Genomic DNA, 27,762 nt, shown 5'->3' with positions numbered 1-27,762 from the left:
AATTCTTTGTAAGGTATTCATTTTGTCATTATCATTATACTGATGTGTAAATAAATGCAAATAACACAACACAAGGCACAAACAGAGCAAAACATGCTGATTCCCTTATCTCTTGTGTCATGAGTTGCAGCCTGAGGTAAGTTAGTCTAGTTTATTGTCAAAGAAGCAGACATCAGATTGTAATAAGTTAAGGCAGGGCAGTGTAAGGAAAAGCCGGTCTCTTGGGGTTAACGGTTAGCCATTAGCCTAGAATGGAGACTAGTCAGTTTTCCGTGTGCATCACCTATGGTGCTCCTCGCTTGGCCAGTTGCTTCAGGCGATGCCACGGTCTTGGGCTAAAAGGCTCTGCAGCTTCTCCACTAAAACTCATAGTGTGAATGGCTTAAAATTCCACTAACTAAATTCCAGCAACAGTAAGTGGGATTTGCAATAATTTGTGAGAAAAAAATTCACTCTAGGCTTTCTGAAAGTCCTAGATATGTCACTGACTGAGAATACAACCTGGTATTGGGCTTTACACTATGTCTGATGGTCGTAGAATAAAGCTCAACTCAATAAAGACACACATAGAACAAATGATTTTGGAAGTTTCGTAAAACAACATTCAGCACCGTTTTTGGCAGGCTCAGTGAAGCCACTGTGGGTTTTATCTACACTCGCCTTTATCTTATTAGGACTAGAAATCAATGTTGTCATCTGTCTATATATTTTTCACTTCTGTTTTTACTATTTCGGTACCCCCAAAGTTACAGTAAAACTGCTCAACACGAGGTAAAATATATGCTAATATGTCTGTTATGAGCCTCAAGTAATAAATAAAAAGAATGTCTTATAGAAGCTTCCAATGTCTATGTTTAATCTACAATGGCCAAAAAACAGTTAATGTGCATTATTACTATAATCACATAGGGATGCTAGCAGAAATTAGCATTACTGTGTAGTGGTGTTTTTTTCTTATTTTTGACATTTATGGCATTTATAAACGAGAGAAGTGGGAAGTACTTTGAAAGTTGGGGCCTACTTTGCATGTAGACTATACACAGATCCAATTACATGTGTGCCAAACAACCTCAGGATCAAGACAACTGCATTCAGAGTCCAGTTCAGAGCCATCTAAACACATCCTTATCGCAAATCATGTTACATTTGTCTTTGAAATGCATGGGTAACATCAAGATAAGGGACACATTTTAATATTGTGAATGTTTAGGGCTTAATTTAGTGACAACTAGTTGCTTATAAGTCACAAGTGAGCCCACCATGTCTGCTGTAGTATCGAAACTGTAAGACACCTTACAAGACTGAATGCTATTACCACAGGCAGTATTATTGTAAGGATAATATCAGGGATGTGCATCTTTGAAATGACAGCAATTTGATTTGATTCCTTGGTTTTCTATTTTATTTAAAGGCCTTCAATTCAGTGTTCATGCACATTTAAGAATTATCACTAAGTATTGATAATTTAATGAACTAAAAGACGTCCCCTAATATTACTTCAGTAGTGTTTATTGCAGCAAAGGTGATTGCAAATGAACATAGTCTAAACAGGCTAAATTGTCTGGGTACAGGCAATACTATTTATATAATCATATCAACAAGACATGTGTGTGTGTGTTTATCAAATCAATCTAAATGCTGACTGACAATGGTACACACAAGTGAAAAATGGCATTGAAAAAAGAAAAAAAAATCTACTATTGTCCCCCAAAAATAATAAAAATGATGTAGCCGCAGTGATTATTTCAGAAGTCCCAGTTAATTAAATAGGGGGTCAGGGTCTGTCATTGAGAGAAAAAGGCTTATATTTTGGAACATATTAGAGAATTGATTTTTCATACAATCTTTCCAGTCTTTCACAAACGGCCATTGTGGCAGCCTTCAGTCTGGTTGTTTTGACAGTTCAACTTCCTGCAACTCCAAACAAAGAGTCGTTTGGCTCTTTTCAGTGTCGCCTTGCTGTCATCTCTACAATATCATATGATTTTGATACCATACAATGTCAAAATCATATCTAAGCAAAAACAGAGCGACTGCTGTTAGGGAGTGAGCACACTGAGCTCTCTAAATGGCATAGTTAAACAGCAGCATTTTTGGCTAAACAGGTAACTGTGCTACCTTATATATGTGTCAGCATTATGAGATTTATAAATGATGCATTGGGGAAATTAATGCATTGTTACACCATTAGTTTATGTTGTGTTGCAACAATACCGATACCATATCCAGTGGTGGATGAAGTACACAAATCATGTACTTGAGTTAAAGTAGAGATACCCAAGGTAAAATATTACTCCAGTAAAAGTAGAAGTTCCTCCATTTAGACCTCCACTTGAGTAAAAGTACAAAAGTATTTGCCTTCAAATGTACTTAAGTATCGAAAGTAAAAGTATTAAAGATTAATTACGACTCTAATGTCCTATTATCATTTTTGTAACAAGACTCTGCTTCATTAACTCATTTTACGTGAAAATACTCCAGTGTCACTCTTGGTAAACCAGTCTTTTAATGGAATGTCATTAATTAGTGACGCTGATGTCTATTAAAATGATCATAAGCACAAAACACTGAAGGCAAACAATTTCCATTAGGTAGAACTGAGTGGCTCTGAAATAACTTTTTACAAACAAGCCAAGTTTCAGTTTAAGATTTATTTGCAGATTACTTACAAGTTTAAGTTTAACAAAAACTTGCTTTAAACACAGATTCACAAATGAGTTTTCCTTTACTATATTGCATTTGTAGGTCTCTGTTCATAAACATAAACTAGCCAAAACTAATATATATAATACTATAAAATTAAATAGTGTTTGTATTAATTCAGAAAAAAGACACATGCCAGTCACAACTGCATATGTGTACATATTTTTATATTGTGGTCTATTTACTCAAAGGTTAGTTCCATCAATCATTTATGTAGGAATAGGCATTCCCAAAATTTTATGCAGCTGCACTCAAACGCGGTAATGTACTGGTGATGGGGATACCGATACCTATGACCGGCACCACAAAGCAATTTCTGTTGCGTGCATGCGCCATTAGACGCCATAGACAGAACTTAACAACATGTTAGCGGTGTGGGATGACAAGCAGTAGTAAAAATGCTCATGGCAGAATCTGTAATGGAGGTGTTTCATGGGAAAAACGTGCTAACGGAAGCCCCTTACCTGAGTTGTTGAGCCAGGCTTCTTTCAGTAATCACCCATTTTGTGTAGTCACTTACAATCTGAGTTATTGTTAGTCCAGATTGTTGTTGTCTGGACTCTCAGCATGATGATTGTTGTCTGAACGTAATTATAGCCTTTAGCCTTGATTTAGTCTTTAGTGTACCAGCCCGCCTAGCCATGCCTGTGTGTCCACTAGCCCAGCCTGTGGTGCAAATCCATCAGTCACCTGTATCACTCAGCAGCGGGGTCTCACGGCCCTGTGCTTTAAACAAGCCAGAAAAACCTCTGAAAGTCGCTGCTAATGACACCTTGAACAACGGTGGTATTCACAGAACTCCAGCAGAGTCTGGTAAGCGTGTGCTACTTTCTATATGTGACAACATTTAGCTCTGTTTTAGCTGAGACAGACAAACTGCTGTGTGCTTATGTATACACATCACAGATTTATCTACAGATAAAGATATTTTGCATTTACTTAAGTTGTCAAACATAGTTTGTACTACTAATTACATAAAAGTAATTACAATATAAAGTAAATAAACAAAAATAGGTTTTCTTAAGCATCTAATATGTAAAGTCCAACGATGCCATCAAGTCAATCTGAATATATTTTATTTGTGACACAAAACAGATTTAAAATATTTTTAAAATGTAATTGTATAAATATCAAGACTTACAGGTTATTTGGGTTAGACAGAGTTAATATCGGTATCGGCTTATTTTTAAGGATCAGGGGCCATATACAGAAAATTTGTATCTTTTTGTCTTAACTTAAGATCTGACAGATCAAGATCATTTTTTTCACAAATTGTTATTATAGAAACAAATCTTATTATAATTTAAGAATCTTATCTTATCTTACAGCATCTTTTCTTTTCTCAAGTCAGGAAATCTTAACTTCCTCGATCGAAGTCAATAATCAAGTCGTGTCTGTTTCCTAGCAACCGACCATACACGCACAGCTGAAACGTAAACAGGTAATCAAGTTAGTTAGTCAGACAGCTAACGTTAGCTACCGTTACTGGTGTAAAGAAAGTCAAATAAAACTAAAGCGTGATACACTGAAAGTTAAGAATATTGTGGCAGCGCTTTGTGCTGTTTACTGGAGCGTCGCCACTCCACAGTTTCAGTTTAATTTCCCAAACGCTTTAGCCAAGCGTGCTAACGTTATTCCTCCTAATAAACAGACACCCGTTCAACTCTGTCTCCTCATTATTCACCACCATCACTGTAATATTTTCTCTGACAAGTTTTTATCAACATTAACACCCGAAGGTAATAAGAGGGGACGTGTCGTGCCTGCAGTATCTGGGGTTTTAAAATGCTGTTAGAAAAAACTCACAAGTCAAAGCACCATTTTCAGTGTAGAGAAACGTAGCGTTGTTATGCTGCTTATAGTAAACTGTGCTGCCTTTCACGGCATAAAACAATAGAAACAGATGAATAAACAGAAGTTAAGATGCTCTGGAGTTTATCTTAAAGTTAAGAAAATATTTAGGATATTTTGGCAACTTATGATGTTTCTGTAAAACCATTTTCTTATCTGGAAATAAGATTATAGACTTAAGAACTGTTGTTCTGTAATAGCTTCTGTCCTAACTTCAGTCTTAACTGAAGTTGCCATGACAACAAAGCAGATAAGACATGATCTCAGACTTAAGACTTTTCTGTAATACCTCCCCTGGTATCGGTTTCAGTATCAGAAGAGAAAAAGCAGTATCAGTGCATCTCTAGTTTATATCACGATTTTTACAGTAACTTTCAATCAACTAATGGCTGTTAAGTTAATGTAACATAAAATTATAATATTGATTATACTGCAGTGTTATTACAGTAAAACAACTTGTAAATTTAAATGTACAACATTGTGTTATAATAAAAATCTACAGTGACTGCAATGAATTATGATCTGGTCATTCAGATCGTTCATTCAAAACACAGACTGACAAACAGACTGTGGTCAGGTTTCAGCAGTCCACAGTGAAAGTGCTGAGCTGAAGTGTTTTTCAGACATCCCCTACAATCGATATTATGACAAAATAATAAACCCAATGCAATAAAACCAGCAGTGCACACATTACTGCATGGACTCCATGGACACGTGCAGGAGTGGTTTCGAAACCATGGCTATGATTCAAGGATGTCATACCGTAGGTTCTCTAGCAGACACTAGCAGTTAATAACATCTCCCTTTGCGCCCTGGGGGAAGGTACTGTATAGGCCTCCTGCATCCTCTGTATTTTACTGTAGATAATATATTAAATTACGGCATAAATCACAGAAGTTCTTTTCGGTTCAGGCCCAGATATGGACGGAGAGGGAAAGCTTGCATTCTCAGACAAACTCAAGGAATCTGAAGGACTGCTTAAATCAGCAGCAAATTAGCAGGGAACATTTATCAAGTGATGAAGCACTGACTCTGAAGATGAAGCTTACAGAAAGTGATCATCAAAAAGCAACACATTTTTCACCCCATGGCCTCTCTTAGCCATTTTATCCCATGCAGGCTAATTACGCAGTATGTTAATTTTTTTGTGATTGGAAATTTAATAGGCAATCAAGTTCCACAGAATGTGTTATTCTCTTAGCTCCACTGAAAAGCATTTCTCTAATTAACTCTAGTTTTCATCCTCAGCTTGATACATTGCCCATGAAGGTTATGAAAACTATCATCTAATTTTGATGGGTAGCAGTCAGAGAACCCAACTTTATATCCATGCAGGGAGTCCAAAGACAGTGTGTATGTTTCAATAAAACAGATTACTATATTTTTTCTGAATTACTACTATTACCAGTAATGGACTAATAAATATACTAAATATATAAATACATTTTTTGTTAAACTGAACGAAGCAGCATTACTGAGTGAGGAAAAAAAAAACAAATTAAAATATGGTACGTGTGAACTGCTACTAGTCGACCAGTAAAGCCTGAAATAATCATTTAAAAGTGAGGGGTGTTGGGATGAATTTCACCATTTTTCAAACCACGTCACACTTCTTTATGCATTAGTCACATGCACTGACTCAGAAAGAAGGTCCGACTCGATGCTTAGGTTTCAAATGCAAAATCAATATTATACAGATGAAGATACGATGACTGAATAATTCACTTCCACCCTCAAAAGAAACGTCCTGCACCAAGTTTTGGCTGAGTTCCCTTTGAATGCTCTTTCAACACACAATCATCAGATTCATTCACTCCTGGATGTCTGGAGTGCAACCGATGATACAAAGACTACGTTCAAATTACCTGGTCGAAGTGGCACAAATCCGATTTTTTGCCCTAATGTGACCGATCTTTTCAAATCCGACCTGAGCCACTTTCATATGTGGTCCTAGATCGGATACATATCTGATTCGTGGCAATGTGAACGCTCAGATCGGCCATCATTCAGCATTACTTCTGGCAGCAGCGCCGGACAGACGTTAAAGCCTGTAAATGGTGGAAAAGCATGCACGCAATTACACATTTCCACCAGAGAGGTCTCCAAATCCCCAAATGTTACATAGTGCTGCTTTAATATGCTCTTATTATGTTGGAAATATTGTGATCACAAATAAGCTCAGCCAAAGTGAAAAGCAAAATACCCATTTTCTATATGAAAATCAAGGAAATCTTTTCAATGTGGTTGTCCTTGGAGTCCTCCCATGGAAACAAGGCCAAATGTCCTAACTGGAGCTTGATAACAATGCTAGACTGTTCAGTGTTCTCGCATGTAACCTTCTTTATGAGCTACAGCTCCTTAGGCAGTCTAACAACAATGCTAAAAAGTATATATCATATATAGGCATCTTTAGAAATGTCTATAAGTATCTCTGCCCACACATCTATTCTGAGCAGTCTTCCAAGATTGCTATCACAGATCAACTTTTTAATTAGGCGTATAAATTGAACCCCCATCATAATCACCACCCCCATGAATCCCACACACATGAAAGGCTTCTTTAAAGTAACCGACAGCCTACTTTCCCAAGTTCATGAGTGAGAACTCTGCTACGGGTAAATGGATAATGCTGTACTTCCAGCATCTTCACACAGACGTGGAATCGGCCAACGATTGATGTTGCGCTCTCTGATTCTGTCTTGTTCGCTTCAATGATCAAAGTTGCAGACTTAAAAAGATGCCCTTCACACTTCAAACCTTGCTTGAGGCAGATAGTGTTCTCTGCATTGTGAATGTGTTGTCTTCCAAGCCCGCTTGCTTGTGAAGCGTGGTCTGCTTTTGAATCAATTCAAAATTGATGCATATGTACCTAGCTAGGCGTCTCTGCAGGAAGCTGTGAGCTGATGGTTGACGGTGTCAAGATATCACACCTGCTCCCCAAACTGTGTGTGCGTGTGTGTGTGTGTGTGTGCACACGTTTGTTGGATGCTTTATCAGAGATGTTCTTGAAGCAGGCCCTCTTCAGTAATTACCATTCTCAGGTTATCAGCACATGCAGGTTAGCTCTCCAGTGGTCTCGGCATGCTACAGCAAGGACACACATTGTGGAGTGGTAGAGCAAATGTAGGGCATGCTGGAGGCTGATGTACTGAGGGGACTGTAGCCCAGAGGAATCACTTGGACGGATATGAACCAGTTTCATGCACAAGCAAACACAGCATACAGCTCTGTTCATGAAAAGCGCCCAATCTGTATGAAGGGCGGCTCTGAAGATGAACAAATCCTATAGAAATTATACATCACAAGATGTTCATCCTCACTCTGGATGAGTAACCCAAATCTGATATATGGCCATATATACACATCACATATTGGAGCATCAAATATTGGACATACAGGCTATGCATAATTTATAAATCATACATATCGCTCCTGTCTGAAGAAAACTTCATATCTCCATTTTTGTCGTTTTCTAGTTTCTGATATAATTTGAAAATGCCTGTTGGCCTTTACAGTGTGTGTAAATTTTATGATGAATAGACCAAAACAAACATCCCAAAATAACTTGGAAAAAAGTCTGGTTCCACTGATTTACATTAAAAGTAAAGTAGGTTTTTTCCTTTTCCTGTAAAGTTATCATTTTTGGAGATAAGGTTTTCTTCCAACAACAGCGATATATATCTGATACATGGTTGAATACATCCCGGCACAGTTATAAATGTTACTTAATTATTCGTTTGCTTCTAAATATTGCATTATTTTAAGGTGTCTGGGAGCAATATTCTTATTTATTTCATATTTGAATGCTTTTACTGCATTGCTTACAATGTGCAGGTTTTTGAGTTTAGTTATGTAGCTATTATACAAATTTTCATTCAATTAGGAAGTATGCGGAGGAAACAAAGATGCATAAAAACTTTATATAACATGTAGTTAGCCTATACGAGTAATATATGCCATTCATATATGAATACTGTTTTCTATCCTATGTTATTAAACATATATATGTTTGCATATCATCGCTGTCCAAAGAAAAACATGTATCTGTATATCAGTTGTGTCTGGGAGCAATATTCTTATTTATTTAATATTTGAATGCTTTTATTGCATAGCTTACAATGTGCATGTTGTTAGAATTTAGTTATGTAGCTATTATACTAATTTTCATTCGATTAGGAAGTATGCGGGGGAAACAAAGATGCATAAAAACTTTATACAACATGTAGTTAGCATATACAAGTAATATATGCCATTCATTTATATAGTTTATAAGAATAGTTTTCTATCCTATGTTGTTAAACATATATGTTTGCATATCATCACCGTCCGAAGAAAATCATGTATCTCCAGTTTTGCCTATTTTTATATTTCAACATCATTTGAGCTCAGCAGCTGTCCTTTACAGGATGAATGGACCAATAGAAATGCTCCAGAAACACTTGGAATAAAACCTTTTTACATGAACTTCCATTGAAAGTAAAAAACAACTATGCCCTCCCCTGTAAACTTACTACTTTGGAGATACTTGTTTTAATTTGGACAGCGACGATATATTGATTTACGGCTGAAATATATGTCCCATATTTGAAAATGGCCAGTTTCAAATAAGTTGACATATTATGTCCATATGTGACAAATATAAGTTGGATATAAAGGATATATGCTAATATATGTCATATATTTAAAACCAACTGCCGTATATCAGATTTCAGTATGGGCACTTACAGTAGTTATATGTTGTTATATGCTATATGTTGATGTCTGACTTTTCCATAAGTGCAGCAGAACTGTAAAAAAGGAGTGAAAATTCATAGCAGTAGCCTGTTTTCTACTTTATTAAAGCCTTAATATAAAAAATGGCGTTTAGAGCCTAAAAAAGTGACGGCTACGCTACTATCAGAGACGAATGTGACCCCCTTGTATGCCTGAGTGACGGCCGTGACGAAAAGGCTGAGGATGAATATTTCAAAATGTGACCCATATGAGGCGGAAAAGGAGCGAACGACATGAGACTCGCACGGCTGTGCGTTCGTGGAGAAGCAGTTTCCTGTCCCTCGGTCGCTTTCCGAGGGTACAAATGACAATAAGAGGGGGAAAAAAAGCAAAAGCAAAACAGAGAAAGCACAGACCGGAGAAGGGAGTGTCCTGCTTCTCGGAGCTCTTCACAAGCGAGGACTCTTCGCCACACAGCCACGAGGAATCGCCTGAGGAGGAGAACGGAGGGAAGACGGTCCCTGAACGAAAAGTAAGTGATTAGCCAGCATTTTCAGACGTTCAAGCGTGTTTTGAGGGCATAAAATCCGGCTAAATATGTGTCCGTAGTGCTCTTTTTATCCCTTACCGGAGAGTCCGACGGTGTCCGGAGTGAGTACAGCAGTAACTGTGTGGAAGCTCTGGAGAGCCGTTAAAATGCTTGTTTGTTTTTGAAATTTAAATACGGGGAGGTTTCTAACCGTTTTAACGGTCGCCTCATGGTGAACTGTTAGCCAGCCTTGATTAGCCAGTATATCTGAGGTAAAATGACACGTTAATGTGGTCTTCGTTAAATTAGTTTATTTAAAGTTCCTCTTGGGAGTTAATACAACCCTGATATAACCCTCTAAGCTCTAAACCGTTTAATAAAATGCAGCAGTTGCTGACCGGAACAGCAGGCTAGCTGCGTCCCAAACAAGTTCAGAGTCTCTGCCAGATGCAGCATGTCAAACTTTTGGCCATGATGTCAGCGAAGAGGATGTGGACTGCATTATTCCAGCAGAAAGGTCAATGCCTCTTTATGCTGTCAGTCATAACGCCAGGGTCATTGAAATACAACTGATAAATGTCTGTTAAAGGTTACCCTACTTTGCAAGCAGACCGTTGTATTCTCTCAGAGCATTTAAAAGAAGGAATATTATGCTTTTCGGGCATCTCGTCCACTGTCCCACATCACCGATCATCTCTTGCTTCTCGGTAGTCTTCAAGACTGAAATTGCTATACTGTGCATACGTCCACCAGCTCCAAATGTTAGCTGTCTGGTGCAGTCACAGCCTGCCAAGTTTCAGAGTTGAGCTTCAGTGATTTCCACCATACTGGTCTCTAGAAATACCTCAGGGAAAAGCAGTTTCTGCTGATTGAGGATCCATGGGCCTTAAACTCATTCCTCTTGTACAAAGGCATTTCCATAGCAATTAGTTGTAAGGCCTTTGGGTTGGCGCTTTAGAGAAACTTATCCCTGGCTCCCAGTTGTAATCTTCTTCTTGAATACTCATTCCATCCTCTTTCTCGCCGTCCCATTATTCTTTGGCATTTATATTCAAATGGGATCTTAAAACCTTGATAATTGAATCCAGGCCATGGTCTCTGATCAAGGGTCTTCCGCAGGAGCCATTCTGACAATTAATTTGATAAAGGTAAGGAATCAATAGTGCAGAACTTCTTTGGTGACCTACATTTTGACTGAGCTGATCATGCAGCGATTCTTACTGGCACATTTGCTTTGGCTTAATATATGGGTGCAAGTTTTGCTCATGTTTTTTAGACTGTGTCAGAGATCCAGTACAGTACCTACATCAAGTTACAGAAGTTGCAGGCCTACTTTCTGCGAAACATCTGATTAGTCCAAAATACCAAGCTCATGCATACTAATTCATCCTGCTTGGAGGGCATTCTTTTCAAATTAAACCTATCGCATAGCTCATCTTTTAGTGCAAGCGATGCTAACTGGCTAATTGTCTCCAATGTTCAAAAAGCTGCATTTGTTTTGGTAACAGACACCCCGGGGTCTCGCCCCCATATGCAGTGTTATGCCTGGTGTTCATGTGAATATTTAATATCCCACCCACGCAATCCTTATAAAACAAAAAAGCAGTAGAATAACAGTGCGGAAAATGGCCGCCGCATCCGCACATCAAAAGAAAGCGAACGGTAACAGTGGTAATGAAATGCATGTGGGCTCATTTGTATATGTGGATCGCTGAAGATGGCGCTGGCACCGTGTGCTCAGTATCATGCACTCATGAACTGAATTCAGGGTTGCTATGGAAATGATCTGCTCTGCTACAGTTGTCACTGACCCAGCACAACAAGCCAGCAACACAGTGCAAAAAGAGCCCCTTTGCTCTTTGGTGTCAAAACGCTCCACGCTTCAAATAAGGAAGGAGGGGATGTCAGTATCTTGAGTGAAATTGGGTCATGACATAATTTAAGAAAGTGAAAATGCAGTTTGCTCATCTGAGGCACTGGAGCCAGAAGGGTAGGTCTCAGAGTTCAGCTGCCCTGCTAAACAACTTACCTGAGTGCTTATTCATCCCTCTGGAGTGCATTAAAGTATTTACCTGAGCTACAAATATTATGAGGCTTCAGCAAGTGTTGCTGCAAAAGAATCAATACTTCAAACTCACTGTGAATATGGCGTCCTCTTAATCAAAACATTGCTTACTGCTTAGCTCTGGAATATGGAGCGGAAGCAAAAAACCACAGCCAAAATGTAAATGTCGAACAGACATTGTTGAGTCAGGCGTTTTCCCAACCTGTCCAGATGAAGTAGTGCAGAGGAAAGCAAAGAGTTTGGCTAACTCTGACACATTTACTCTTCTGTTAGTAAATGGCCATTGTCCCAGTTGAATAAATCCTATAAAATAAAAAAAACTTGCCAGTAGCAGAATATGAGAATTGGTAATGTTGTGCTGTCCAGTCTAAACAGACCGTGCCTCGTCTGATGCAACATCAGCAGGCAGCACTATAATAGTGGACGCCTGACTGTACCAGTGTTGTACGAGACAGATAGGAGCCCTCCTTACTGTGAAATATGGACGTCTCATATTGACACTAAATGGAGTACAGAGAAAACCAGCCTGCTGAAGAAGACTCCATAGAACTACAAAAACGCTGCAGAGATAAACCAATAAAACCCACTGCTTCTGTCCCCTGACTGCAGTGCTCTGATTGAGTAGTGCGTGCGTGTGGATTTGAGAGTAAGCAGTATTTGAGTACTGGGAGGCTAATTAAATGGAAGTCAATAAATGAGTGCCTACCGTGCAGCACGGACCCAGAGGAGGGGACGACAAAAGCACTTTAACTGCTGCGTTCAACTAAAGCCCATTGGATCATATATATAGCTATTAGCTCAGTTAAAGGATGAAATTAGACCCAAAGTTAGGTCTAAGTTATGAAAGGGGGGGGAGGACTAACTAACTAATTAAAAGTTTGAGAGGGATCTGAGCTGATTGTAAATGACTTCCGTGGGCGCTCATAGGCCTACTGTTGATCTCAAGCTGTTCAAGCAGTTAATTAAAAAAAAAGAAAGAGAGAGAGAGAGAAGTGGCGAAGCAAATCGGTTACAGATTGCAATTAATGTGCTTTGCGAGGCATGCCAGGAGAAAGCAATTCCGGTTCGTTAACTAGAGAACGCCTGCCCCGGTCGAAGGAAAAGAAAAAACAATGGTCCTTATTTATTTGTTAATCCATTATTAAAACTAAACTAGCCATGGCTTCCGCGCCAAAGAAAATGGGGCCTGCTCATTGTTTCTATGGCAACCCACCTCTGCATAGTTCAGGGAGGAGAAAAGAAAAGGAGTCAGGAGAAACGTCCCTTTCCTTGAGCTTGCTTTTATGTCGCTGTCTCCTGGTGGATGAAACGTACGACAGCTTGCCTTTAAACGATCAGGGAGATAGTTAGAGTCCATGGTGAATGTCTGGGACTTCAACACAAAGGGTGGCTAAGAAAAGCAGAGGGCCAGACCCACGGGGACCGGCGTACTCATCTGCCTCTGCCTCGGAAAGTCCATTTGCATCTCAGAATACCCTCAGCAACTGCGCTTTCTTTGGTGTTCGCGATATATATATTTCAGTCTTCGTTGATAATCTTGTTTGAAGGGCTTTGAAAGCATCACCAGAATTTTTCACAGGTCTGACAGAATATCAGTGGCTAATTGGATGAGAGTCTATTTCTCCGGATTCAAAATGACTTTCGTTTAAGAGCGGATTAAAAGCTTCGTGTCCTGTCAGCCGTTGGACCTGGGGCGGCGTTACATGTTGGAAAATGAAAATGGCAGTCTTTCTGCCATGCAGTAAGAGACAGGGAGATTTAGAGTATGAAAGAGAGAGGGAAAGAGAGAGAGCCCACCTCATTTACAGCATGATTGAGCTTGATTAAGTGCTCGCCACTTGCAGGAGTCCCTACGTACTTAACACTCTCTCACTCAATCACCAGAGGCCCAGAGCTCTCCACCTGTAATAAGCTAGTCAAATCATTATTACAGTACAATTAGATGGCTCACAATGCAAAGACGGCTGCCAAACGTGTCTATTCGGTAATCAAGTTTTCGGTGAAGCCCTTCTGGGACCCGCCATCTGCCTAAAAGGCAAAGACTGACGCGAGACTTTGCAGTTGGGGGAATATACGAATGGATGTTTGCCTCATGTGTTTACACATAGCCAAGCCCCGCGAAGCTGCTTCGGTGCCTCAGTAGGCTAGGTTCAGAGCCGAACACACCATCCAATATTAATTAGGTTTGACTTTGATGAGTGCCGAAGCCTGGTGCCATGTCATGCTAACAGAGCGAGGGTCTCTGCTGAAATGGCGTCGCTGTAATGAGAAATCCATGACGCTGTTCGCTGGTTTGCGAAGGGCTCAGTGGAATTAGTGTATTCCTTTGATGCCTCTTCTTGTAGGTGTCCTTGTAAGGGGAAAACAAGGGAGTCATTGCTTAGTGTAAGCAAGGGAATAAGGGAGATGTGAGGGAGGTGGAAAAGGTGGTTGCTTGGTTACTGATGGATGCTAAGCTGTGGTACAACAGCCTACTTCAAGCTAATTGTGTACACAGCTGAAGAGGGCCACAGCAGAACAGCCGTGCAAAATCGATTGCATCAACAGCCATGCTGTTCCGGGCTCTCCTCCATTTCTCTCTCACTATCTCTCTCCCTCCCTCTCTCTCTCTCTCTCTCTCTCTCTCTGTCACTTCCTCTACACTCGAGTAAGAATGGGAAATAGCTGGTAAATATATATACTGTGCCTCTGCCTGAATATAATTTGAAGAGGCCAACAAGAGTCTAGGTAGGTTGAATGGTGGAATGATTCAGTCGCATTGAGGCTTGCAGTGAATAAAGTCTATTGTAGTGACATGTCTATGTCACAGTTAGCAGGATATTGATTTATCCCTTTAATGCCACGAGATTTGTCTGTATCTGTTAAAATGTGTCAGGAATGTGCACAGACCTTCTAAGTGACAATTTGCTAGAAAATAAATTGAATTTTTTCTACTTGTCCTGAGATATGAGGGACTCAGTACATTCCATAGTGAATGATACAGTTAACTAAACAGCACATTACTAAATGGCTAATAATTGCTAATCCTGCCCATAGACTTCTAAGCATGCTTGGAATGTGTTTGAACCAGGACTGCATGATACATTGTTTGTTAATCATTATTGAGATACTGGCCTTTGCAATATAAATATTAGGACCCAACCAACATGAAACATTAAGGGCTGATACCGATATTAGGGGGCCAAACATTCTGATAACTGATAATATTGCCCTATAAAATTTAATATACTTATATTTTAGATTTAAAATTTATACTCCGATAGTTTTAGTTAAACAAATGCTGACAGATATGACACTTCAAATCAGTTAAATAAAAAAAAAGTCAGTTGTAAATAATATATTGTAGTCGTGGGGGTGTTTTCGGTTTCTGTTCATCACCTCTTATTGGGCGTCATTCACCAAACGTTCTGAAGAAGAAATTTTTTTAAGAAATATTTTTTTTTTATTTGGGCTTTGTTCTCAGCTAAAAACAGAATCCATGCACATTCAAAAGCACAAAGGTGTGAACAGTTCTGCGGTTTAAAAACTTGACTAGACTTTTTTCTAGGACCTTCCTCAAACAAATTTAAGAAAGAACTTATTAAGATATTGGTCAGTGAGGCCCAATATTCTAATTAGTTCAAGTTTTCTGTATAGTATAATATATTATTCTCACAATTTCGACTAATTGCGATTTTTCTGACCAATATTGCGATTACGATTCAAATTGCAATTGTTTATAACTGAGGGACAAATTTAGTGATAACCCTGTGCACCAGCTGGCCAGTTATTTGTTGTTGTGATGTCACACAGTAGTTCACAAGCTGCATGTTATCAGGTAAAATTTCCCTACTTAAAATTTGCATCGCATCAACATTATTGATAATAGACCGTAAGACTATAATAAAAATTGCAGCTCTTGCGATTTGAAAATTGCATTCTTTCAAATTGTGATTTCGATATAAAAACGATTGATCTTTCAGCCCAAATGTAGTTGACTCCTTAATTTTAACTGTTAGTTCCAGAGCCATTGATAAAAGGATATGGCAGAGAACACACCATCCTAAACGTAGCAATACTGTCACAGCTAGAATATTTAGCCACATGGTACTGATACAGTCACAACTCTTTTTGCTTCAGTTGAATGTAGCCTTAAGCTATAGCCTACAAATGTGTTTGTTAGCTAATGTTAAGCCTATGCAGTTAAAAGAGCTTTAAAGCTGCAGACTACCAACTTTATGTTGATTGTTGGTTAAACTATACATATGAACTTCAAGCTATCCCCAGTCATCAGTTAACTTAGGCAAATAATAATATTAATAATAACAGTTAGTTATATAGTAAGAATTTGTCAAAATTTACATCCCAACATCCAATATATTGGTCAGGCCCCAGCTGATATCAGAAACTGCAAAATGCAAGTTACAACAGATCACAAGACTTCTTTATTGTGTGCTATTAGCATTCTGACTAGCCTCAGATGTTTCAGATGTGTCTCTGAGATTGCTTTGATGAATCAAGGTATTCATGTGATTCAACAAACATAATTATTTTTGTTGAAACAATGTAGGCCAATCTTTAATTATGTCACAAAAGGTTGCCAAATGTATTTTAATATATTGCACGTTATACAGCAGATGCGCTACGTAGCAATATATTTTCAAAAGGGTCAACAAATAAAATAGTTACATCAAGTTAACCAGAATGTTGTTTTTACTCCTACTTTAAATGCACCCTTCTCATTGAAAGAGTGATAATTTGGGAATAGGTGTAATTTGCTTTTTGCATTTATCACAAAACCTAAAATATCATAATTTAGATATCATAATCGAGACTTTTCCCAATATCATGCAGCTCTAGTTTGGGACAAACACTATACAGGACATGAATCTTGGCCCTACTGACATCTTTCTCATCCCTTTAGCTCGCTGACGAAGCCGCTTTCCCGCTGCTGAGAAGCCACCGTGATCGGTCGGGGCAATGGCGGTGCCCTCGGCCCATGAGTTCCACTGGCAGAGCCTGGCCCGCCTCTCCAGCGGGCGTGTCTACCACTCACTGGCTGAGGTGGGAGGTCAGTTGTACATGCTGGGGGGCTGTGATGCTGCTGGAAGACCCACCAGCTATTTGGAGCTCTACTCCCCAGAGATAGACCAGTGGGTCAGCCTGCCCCCCATGCCGACCGCCAGAGCAGGGGCTGCAGTGGCAGTCTTGAACAAGCAGCTCCTGGTGGTAGGAGGTGTGGGAAAGGACCAGCACCCCCTGAAGGCCGTGGAGGTGTACAACACGGAGGAGGGCAAGTGGAGGAAGAGGTGTTCACTGAGGGAAGAGCTGATGGGAGTCTCCATTACTGTTAAAGGTTGTTGAAGCAATCTTAGTATGTTCACTGATGTAAAGCCTGTGTGAAAGCAATTTGCCTAATACTGAATTCCCTGAAACAGTCAAGAATGGGAAGGTTCAGGTTGAGCTTAGAATCCAGCAGGGACAAATAGATAACCAGTTAACCCTTAGAAATCAAGAGTTATTATTGCAGAGCTAAAGTCAGAGACCACCCTTCATTTAGTGAATATCCAGTCAAAGTGGCCATTATTTCAGCTTCAGACAATAAGCAGAAAACGTATAACAGAAAATTACGCAGAAGCCTTAAAAAATAAATAGAATATCAGTCCAGTTTTTCAGCATTTAGTTTGTCCACATTTTGCTTTTATTACAACTTCCATTCTTTAGACACTCACTTTCAGTTTATCAAAGAAATCTACAGGGATATTTTTCTACACCTCCAAATTCAGTCTTAGAAAACGGTTGCATTTTCTGCTTCTCTCAATCCAATTAACCCCAAGCACATTCAGTGATGTTGAGGTCTGGGCCCTGGGGTGGGCAGTCCATCCTGCAGCTCTTCATCATATTTAAATCATAATAAACTATCTCATTGTTTTAATTGCATACACAGATCTTAACAAACACAAATATTAATTAATTTTTAGTTAAAAAAAAAAGTTCAAAAACTGCACTTTCTTCAGATTTTCTTTACTTGTTTCAATGAGCTGCGAGTGAGAAATAATTAAAACAACACGCTTTTGTTATTACCGCTGCTTCAGTGGCTTCAAAGGGTCAATGGCTTAAATATTTGTGATATTTTTGTTGTCTATAAATTGGTCAAAAATGTCACTTTGACTAGTGATAGAGTGTGATAATTCTACTTGCCAAATAGAGCATCTGCAATGTAATATCTTCAAGTAACAGGTCGTATATACTTTAAATAAGGTGTCAGAAAGCGTCTGATTAAAACTTCAGGGCAGATTTTAATCACTGAAGGTCCAAATGGCCCAATTTAGTAAATTAGCAGATATAATTGATCTACTGGGCTCCCTTTTGTGCTTTGTAGTTTGGTTGTTAGACAGAAGAAGGTAAAACCTTATACCCTGTGTGCGTCTGATCAGATGGCAGAGCTTTCGCTGTTGGGGGAATGGGAGCAGACCTCCTGCCCAGAAGCATTCTGCAGCAGTACGACCTTCGCAAGGACGTCTGGGCCCTTCTGCCCCCCATGCCCACTCCCCGCTACGATACCAGCATTTGCCTTCAGGGATCCAAGATATACGTAGCAGGTTGGTGGAGTGTGTGTGTGAATGTGTGGCGTTATGACTGTCGGAGCGTTTCAGAGACTGTCTGTTGTGTGTGAGTTGGTGTGTCTCTCTCCACCTGTCAGAGCATTTCAAGGATGTCTCTTGTGTGTGTGTGTGTGTGTGTGTGTGTGTGTGTGTGTGTGTGTGTATGTGTGGATCCCTCTCTGCCTGTCAGCCTATTTTACTGAAAATCTCTTGCCCTCCAGGTGGGCGTCAATGTAAGCGTTCGGTGAAAGCTTTTGAAGTCTTTGACATGGATAGCCGCACCTGGTCCTCTTTACCCAGCCTGCCCTGTAAGAGGTCCTACTCTGGGGTGCTATGGGATAACACAGGACGCCTCTGCTGGCTGGGAGGGCTTCGGCAAGGAGGGATCCATCAAAGCTCTAAGTTCACCAAGAACGTCAACATCTTCGACCCCAACCAAGGTATTATACTGGACACCAAGTAAAGGGTGTTAGGATTTTAATACAGTATTGAAAAGTCAAATAAACACACTTTGGGTTCTTCCAATGTCAATAATCAAAAAGGACAGAAAACACTTAGTACTACTCATGAGCAGCGTTCATAAGGCTGCACAACACCTACATTTGCCTTTTATGGCAGCTGACATAAACCTATACAGAACACTCTACTGAATAACTTACACAGTAAAACTATTTAAAAAAGCAAATGAGTATTCAGACCTTAGATATGTAAAAAGATTATATTTACAAAAGATATTTACAAAATCATCTTTTATAGGGTACTTTTTATTGGGAGACCCAAAAAATTTCAACTTGTAAAAATAATTTTTTTTTTTTTATTATTGTTTGATTTTTTAAGATATTTTTGGTTTCTTTTGAAGTGAAGTTGAAAGATGTAGATTTATCATGAGTTTAATCAAAAAAAAAAAAAAGCTTTATTCCAAAAAAGCTGTCCCACTTTTTCATGTCACTACCAAAACAGAGTTAGTTAATAGGCGGAGCTTTATTTTAGCCACACCCCTGCATTTCAGAGTTCAATTATTAATTTGAATACATTAAACTTAATTAGCAAAGCAAAAAGCAAAAGGATTTTAGTTTAAATCCAAGTCGGTTAAATGTGGGTTCAGCACTGACTTTGAACCAATTCGGTAAAATGATCCATATAGACATTTAGAAAGACAAGTTGTCATAACAAAAGCAGCCTTAACACAACTTGCGCTTGTTGGAATAAGCCTTTATAAATGTTTATGTAGGTTTACGCCTGTTGTCATAAAGAGCGCATGTAGGAGTCATGTAGACTTATGAATGCTACCTTTAGTAAAGTGTTTACTTCATACGTCTTTGCAGTCTTTTGTTTTTAAATAAATTGTGTTCTTTTCTAAGTCAAACCAATGTGTGTTATAGAATATTTTAACCCAAAAAATACCAAAAATTGGATCAAACTTGACCTCACACGTATCCATCATTCAAAAACGTGTATCGTTAAGCCCCAACAACTAGCTTTTCTCTTGTCTTCAACTTTTTGAAGAGCTCTAGAAATCTAATAATTCACGTGGCTGAGAGACTGCACAACTACTGCACATCTTTATTAGCATTCAGAGATAACTCTGCCCTTTTCTATTCAATTTCGATTCAGATTAACTCAAAATAGAAAAAAAGATGATGGGAAGAAACAAGGTGTGACAAAATGTAAGGCCTACTGAAATGAGTTATTGATTTCTCTGCAGGTACTTGCCTCTCGGTTTTCTCCTCTACCGTTTCCGTTCAAATACGATCATTTCTAATCAGGCTCACCAAGCAAGAAAATTGCACATAAACCTTTTTTTTCGAAGCCCTGAAGGTATCGCAAAAAAAAAAAATAAACCTACTATCTTTGGTGGGGGGGCGGGTCATTTTCAAACCTTCTGCTCTTTGCACACACTACAGTAATAAATCATTTATCTTTTTTTAATTATTCCATTACCACAGCGTGTGTCACTCAACAGGTGTTGGAGGCGCACGCAGAGGGAGTCTGGGAGATTAAACCCTGATATCTAATTTCCCTCGGCCTGGAACCGCCGGCGGCAATAAAAACCCCCTTCGCACAACTCTCCCAATCTAATATAACCAGCCGATACTATCTGGGTCTGCATTGCGGAGACGGCAGGAGGGCGTTTCAGCAATGCTATTCAGAACCAGATTGCTATCCCTTATTCACAGAGCTGTAGCTCTTTTTAGCTCATCCCGATCGAGTCCATCTGTTCAGCCGTCTTCACGCAGCCTGGCGTGGAGATAGTAGGATCTCAGGAAAATCACACTCTGTAAGCAAGATGGATGTGTTCTTTATTACAAAGCCCATTTTAATACCATATATCTACTAATTAAGCTGTGGGCGAATAGAGCAGTGCGATGTATTAGCAGATAGTGCTGTGCAGTATTGAGCAAGCAATGTAATACAGTTTCTCCAGCAGTTTGTAATGTACATCTGGTTATTGGGTTGATTTTACAGGAATTAAGTATGCCATTACCGCCTCGCAAAACAAAAGCCACAGGATATTGGCCAACCACATAGTGAGTCCAGCTTGCCAAGACCTACGATCAATATTGCATCCAAAGTTGCCACGCTCCTCCTTTCTGTCAAGTCAGGCACCGCAGCCGAGACGCAACCAACCAAGCCAAACTGATTAATTTACTCAAAAAGCAAAAAGGGAACACTGGCTACAGTCAAGTTACCATCCTGAAGAGCAAAGATTGGCTTTAGCACTCTTCAGATGAACAACAGGCTTGGGGAAATCATTAGGGCTGGGATTGCTCTACTACAGCTGCGGTATGCCAGGATGCAGCAAAAAAGTTGTTACGGCATTATAGACTAAGAAGCCTAAAAAGCGGACCCAAATGGCTTCGGGCTCTGGCATCTTTCAAGCAATCATCACTGCTCTGTAGCTGTTTCATTGGCTTTTGGCTTGCAGGGCTGCTTTTTGGCAGTCAAATAGAATGGGAAGTGTAAATAATATGCCAAATTAATGTTCTACATCTGTGACACGCAGAGGGCAGAGGAGCTCAGCTCTTCCTCCTCAATGCAATTAAAGTGTTCTGACTCAGTGCTTTTCTGCAAAATTGTCTTTATAGTCATTATTGTGGGCATCAGCTAAGCTATTAGCGCTCCCCGCAAATGGAATCCATTCTGTCAGCTCTAATCGAGAAGTAAACAGACTCTAATTTTCAGACGCCTCCCAGACAGGAGTCTTGTCTGTGATCCAAAGACGCATATTTTTATTCACAACACATATCCTACAACATATTTTGGACAGTTTTTATTAATCAGATCTGTTATTTTTTTTTATTGCCAAAAGGAAAGGTAGGCTTATATTTAATAAAGTTATGTTTTTAGAGTAAAGAGACATTGTAATCTTTTCTGCAGGATCATGGATGAGGTCTGAAGACACTGTGTCCATGAAAACCAAACGAGCAGACTTTGCAGCAGCCATAGTACGAGGGAGGATGGTTGTGGCTGGAGGACTGGGTATGTCATGCTTCCAAAGACTTTTAGTAGGCAATATAGCAATACTGCAGTAAATTTATGTCACCATTTTTTTTCTATTTCAAGGTATCATCAGTAGTTCCAGAACACTGGCTAATTGCATGCTTTTAAAAAAACAGAAATTTGGACCAACTGTTGAGAGCCTGTAAACCAAGCGTGGGGAACTCCTGGAGGGCCAGTTTGGTCATTTTCCAACTCAAGCACACCTGATTTAACTTATCAGCTAATTACCAGGTTTAGCATGTGTGCTAGAACAGAGAAATCATCAAGCTGTGCTGGATTCCTCAGTTCCCTACCCCTGCTGTAATGGCATATTGTTTTACACCATCAAAATAAGCCAACTGAACGTTCGCCTGTTAGGACACTTTTTACCAATTATTTATTTTTACATTTTTATTATATTGATGAATTCCACCGTTGGTGCAGTGTGTCTGCCCCACTTAGCAAAATAAAATATCATGATACGTATTGTGTACTGAAGAGGTTGCAGTGTTATGTTTGCCATAATCATCCACTCTACTACACTGTTTTTGTGGGAAATATCATTTATTTTATTTCCAGTCAAAATGGCCATTAAATATTTTTAAAATATTCATTTTTCAGGAGCTATTTCTAAGGAGATTGGATATAAGATAATCCACTTGCAAAAAATGAAAAAACACGAGTTTCCAAAACTGGAGTTCAAAAGAATGATTTAAAGATATAGAGAAAATGGGACTCTGCAAGACCTGGTAAACCACCAAAACTCACCATCAGAAAAGCTTTCATCTTAAAGAGATAACAAAGTAAAGCTCTACTCTTGCTTCAGATCTGAAACAAATCCACAGGATGTCCTTCTTTGCTGAGAGGACATCCTAACGTAATGGGTCTGAAAGGATGTGAAGCTGTCAAGAAGCTGTTATCGAGAAAAAGAAATAGACAAAGAAGAAGAACATTTGCAAATCAAACATATAAGCTGCAGTTGTTCTCAAAACAATGGACTGACCACCCCAGAGTCCAGACCTCAACATCACTGAATGTGTTTGGAATTACCTTGGATTGTGAAGCAGAAAATACAACCAACTTCATAAACTGAACTTTGGCAGTGTGGAAAAATGCAGTCTCCTAAAAAAGAATGGAAGCTGTAATAGTCAAATGGTAGACAAACTAAGTACTAAACATTATGTTATATTTAGTTGTTGAGGCCTCCATATAATTTTCTGTTAACGCTTGTGTGGTGTTGATGTGTTTGTTACTCAGTGGTCTGGTGGACCCACCACATTATTGTTGTTTAAATCAATGCAGCCACAACAATTTATGTAAAAATACCAGATGTTTAAAATATCACAAGTGTCCAGCATAGGGTTCTCCTTTAGCAGCTGTAGCCAGTCAGCAGCCTGTCCATGTTGTCCATCCTCACATACACACACACAAACACACTAACAGCAGGCCATGTAGGAGGAGAACAGAGTGAAGGCCACAGCACCTCCACACTTTTATTCCCCGCAGGTTCACCCAACACCACATGTGTAATATAAATGTGTGGGGGGTGAACAGAGTGAAGACACTGAAAATGGGTTATTTTATATGTTCTTCACAGAAAATGAGCAAAGACCAAGAATCTGAGGTTGAAATAATAATAAATCACATCATTTTCTCTTCAGATAAATGTTGAAAATGAGTCCCAGAGACCCCAACACCACACAAGGGCTAAAAAAGACGCTGAAAAATGAGCATGTTGTGCTTAAAGCCCATTTTGCCTGGAAATGAAATAAAGGAAAGGTGGTTTTTGACTTTTGAACAATAAACTATACTATACTATTATACCTATATAATCTTTTACCTGTCTGCTCTTATAGGTCATCAGCCCTCAGTCCTGGACACCGTTGAGGCCTTCCATCCTGAAAAGAGGAAGTGGGAGAACCTGGCCCCGATGGCGACTCCCCGCTGTTCCGCCTCCACCATTGTGATCCGTGACCGCCTATTGGTGGTTGGAGGTGTCAATCAAATCCCAAGCTCGGCCCATGAGATTCTTTACGTGAAGGAGGAGGAGATTCTTTAGCCATGCATGTCTGTAGCCTAAGAAAAGTTGCCTTCAATGAGTTAAACTCACCTCTTTTAGAGTGTTAGAGATGCTACTCTTGTTAATAGGAAGATAATGCCATCGTCCAATAGGCTTCTGTTCTACCTGTTAAACAAAAAAAGCACAAAGTCTTCTTTGGACAGTGTTTTTTGTGCCAAATGTTAGCTCTCATCGTCGCGCTTTACAACACAAACATATAGCAAAGACAATCCACTCCTGAAGTCTTACCATGTAGGAGCTTAACAAATACTGTAGATGTAGACAAAGTAAAAGCATGAGCGATTTTAGAAGAGGTGTACGTACACCCATCAGGCATAACATTACGACCACCTGCTTGTTTCTACGCTCATTGTCCATTTTATCAACTCCACTTACTATATAGGTGCACTTTGTAGTTCTACAGTTACAGACTGTAGTCCATCTGTTTCTCTGCATGCTTTGTTAGCCCCCTTTTACCCTGTTCTCCAGTGGTCAGGACCCTCATGGACCCTCACAGAGCAGGTACTATTTGGGTGGTGGATCATTCTCAGCAATGCAGTAACACCGAAGTGGTGTGTTAGTGTGTGTTGCGCTGGTCTGAGTGGACAGGGTGCGTAGAAACAAGGAGGTGGTCATTATGTTATGCCTGATCGGTCTATACCTCACAACATTTCTAAGTGGATTCTGTGTCTTAAGAGACATTTGCAGGGTATTTTTGTAGCTATTCACAAAATATTGTCAGGTTGCTCTTGAATCTCTCGGTTAGTCTCGAGTATTCTTTCTGCAAAGTGGCATTTTGGTGTTTTTCTCACAAAGTGAGGTTTATAGCCAGAACAGGTACACAGTTGCGGTAGCCTAATCGTGTTACTCCTTGTGTCAGCTGTTTTTTGTGCCTGCAGTTCGTGCAAGACGTATTGTGATGAATTGTGCATTCGCTCCTTAGGATATGAATATCTGACTGTTTCAGAGTTTTCTTGTCATCTTATCAGATATATATATTCAGTTGAATTCATGCATTGCACACAGTATGTCTAGGGGAAATGCCAAGTAATTTATATTAAGTTATTGTGTAATAATTTATATGGTTATGAGAAGTATCTATGGTCTGAAAAAGGTGGATTTATTTGTTGTTCGTGCAGAAAGAAGAGGCACAGTTTGTACTGAAAATAAGCTATTTTAAATGACTGCTATACTATGATAAGCTTCTGCAAGGAAAGGTTCACATCAACGCACTCAACTCACATAAGAACAACTCAGCAAAATAAGAAACTCACTTTTCCTAAGCATCAGTAATCGTTCAATAAAATGAAATGTCATGGGAATTACAGCAATAAAATTCCAGCACAATGTAACGAAACAACTTCTTTTGTAGAAAGCAGTGCACTGTTGCATTTCAGCCATTAAAGCAACTACATTTCTCATCGGAGACTCTTGCTGTACTTGATTCTTCCCATCTTCTCAACTAAAGGTGTGCATTAGTGAAGCGTTAAGGCCTCATTCGACCTCTGCTGCTCTTTCTTTTGTCTCCTTTGATTTAATCATGTCAAGTACATGGTGCTTTCTCCTTAATCTTGGCAGGGAAAGTACTTGACGTTGACTGAGAGTAGACTCCAAAGTCCTGGCCGTGGGGTTTATTTGTCTCTATTGATTTTTCTCACCTCTGTTAGTTTGCAGAGGTGAATGGCTCGTGGTTCCATTGTCCCTCTTCAGCCCACAGCTCGAGCATGAGCTCAGCTAAAAGTGCTGCTGTGCTCATACGCCGTTCATCAGCTAAATGAGGTTTCCAATGATGTATGAGGCAGTTTAACTCTAATTAGGCTGCGCCGCTGAAGCCAAATTTTAATGAAGTCAGAGTTCCACTTGCCGCAAGCCGAGCAGCTGGTTAAAATAAGGATAATCTGGACTAATGTTGTTTTTAGGATGTAGTTGGAAGGGCTTATAGACAAGTATATTTAACTTTGTGTGAATATGATGATCCGCTCATGAATGCAGCTTTACAGAGCGATGGCCTTTGACACAAGGCTTAAACCTGTTTGCCAAGGCACAGATCCTGCACCTGCCGCCTGCCTCAGGAGATCTAAAAGCTTTAGGATGAATTTAATTATGTCTGCATGATATGGCAGTGATTTATTTTACCACCCTCTCTGTTCTATAAGCAGCTGGAGCCGAGTTGTGTAATTACGATGCATGCCACTTGGTGGCACTGTTACACAGTGCATATGTAGCTGCCTTGCTGTGATGAAACAGGCCAAAGGGTCTTATAAACTGCTGGTCACGAGTAACTTGTTTTATACATTGTAAGGCAAAAGTATTTTGCATTTATTCTTCATTATTACTGTGTCATCATGTCTCCAACTTCATAATGTACTGTGATAGAAGTGGCAATGTCAATCGACAACTGCTGAAGTTGTGACAGGATTTTAGCTAAAAGCAGACTAAGATGAAGATTAGGCCTCATTCAAATATATATAATAGTCACAAGTAACTTGTTTTATGCACTGTAAGACAAATTTCTACACTTTAACTGTATTGACTCTGAGTTCCAAGCTGGATATTCAGTATCTGAACAGATGTTTTTTAGGTTAAGGCTTTTTTTAGGTTTAAGGTTATTCATCAAACCACATGTTGTCAATCATGAAATATCCACTAAAATATGTAATTTAATCCACTTGTATTCTATTTTTTCACGATTACCTGAGAATAAAGTCGGTCACTCCAGTGACTTCAGCTAAAAGCTTCATATAACCGAAAAGACACAGTGGACTTACCATGTGCTTTTCTTCATAGATCTTCAGAAAACAGGTAAAAGGAAGACAAGTGACAAGTGCTTTCATTATATGTTTTATAATATTTATTTGGCATTTGTTTTCTTTATGTCATTTAAATCATATATTTCGTAGTCATGTATAGATTATTGCAGTCAAAATTGCAGAAAAATGTTTTTACCTCAAAAAATGGCCTCATCCTTTACACATGACTGTGAGGACGAGCTCTTCTGTGGTGCTTGGAATTCTATATGATTGATTTAAAAATATTGCTAAATTGATGCTCAAGAAGGTGTAATTGTTAAAATAACATTGATTTTAAAATATAAATAAATTGTTACCCTAACATGTTTTTCAAGTGTAATACATCTGTAAACACTGGGGACACAAAAATGGATGTTTCCATAGAATGACTCATTAGCATTCTGAACACTGGACAGCACTTTACTATTAATTCAAATTCATACTAAGCAAAAGAGGTAGAAGGCCATGCCATTTTCAATTAGCCGCCAAATTTATCCACAGAGGGGTGCAGATTGTCAAGAGCTATGGTCTCACGGTAGAGCTGTTTGTAAAACTTCAACTCTCATGCTGTGAATGCTTGGAGTCCAAGTGAACCCTTCAGAGTAGAGCCTGTAAGTCATTGCATTCAGCTAGCAATGCGAGGTTTATTCCTATAGACAGCCGTCTGTGCATGACTTAGAAGAGATTGTGAACTTTCTGATCTTCACATAGTAACACATCATTAATCACAACCTCCCACTGGCACATTATGAGTATCAGTCTGCTTTATCATGGTTTGACTCTGAGGGATTTACCCGAAGTGAAATGCTGTTGTAGCAGGTTTGAGTTTTAAGCAGATTTTAGCTGTTTGGCTAATATGGGCCTTCATGGAGCCAGCAGTTAAAAGCAGCTGCACCAGCCAAGAGTTTGTCTTACTGAAAATAGGGCTCTAAGGATTTCATAACCATGTGAAGGAAAGAAGCAGTCAGCTCATTTTTAAAGGGCAGTAC

General features: G+C 39.3%; 1 protein-coding gene across 1 annotated transcript; it reads left to right on the top strand.

Annotated features, from left to right (window-relative positions):
- Positions 1–9,548: 9,548 nt before the first annotated feature.
- klhdc8a (kelch domain containing 8A) lies at positions 9,549–24,378 on the top strand. Its single transcript, XM_036559600.1, has 6 exons — positions 9,549–9,799; positions 16,765–17,196; positions 18,278–18,442; positions 18,667–18,885; positions 21,824–21,925; positions 23,782–24,378. The coding sequence occupies exons 2-6, from the start codon at positions 16,821–16,823 to the stop codon at positions 23,982–23,984; spliced, it is 1,065 nt and encodes a 354-aa protein (XP_036415493.1). The 5' UTR covers positions 9,549–9,799; positions 16,765–16,820; the 3' UTR covers positions 23,985–24,378.
- Positions 24,379–27,762: the final 3,384 nt, after the last annotated feature.

Source organism: Colossoma macropomum, unplaced genomic scaffold, assembly GCF_904425465.1.
Source record: "Colossoma macropomum unplaced genomic scaffold, Colossoma_macropomum, whole genome shotgun sequence".
Classification (NCBI taxonomy): Eukaryota; Metazoa; Chordata; class Actinopteri; order Characiformes; family Serrasalmidae; genus Colossoma; species Colossoma macropomum.
This window is presented reverse-complemented; position numbering and strand designations above follow the sequence as displayed.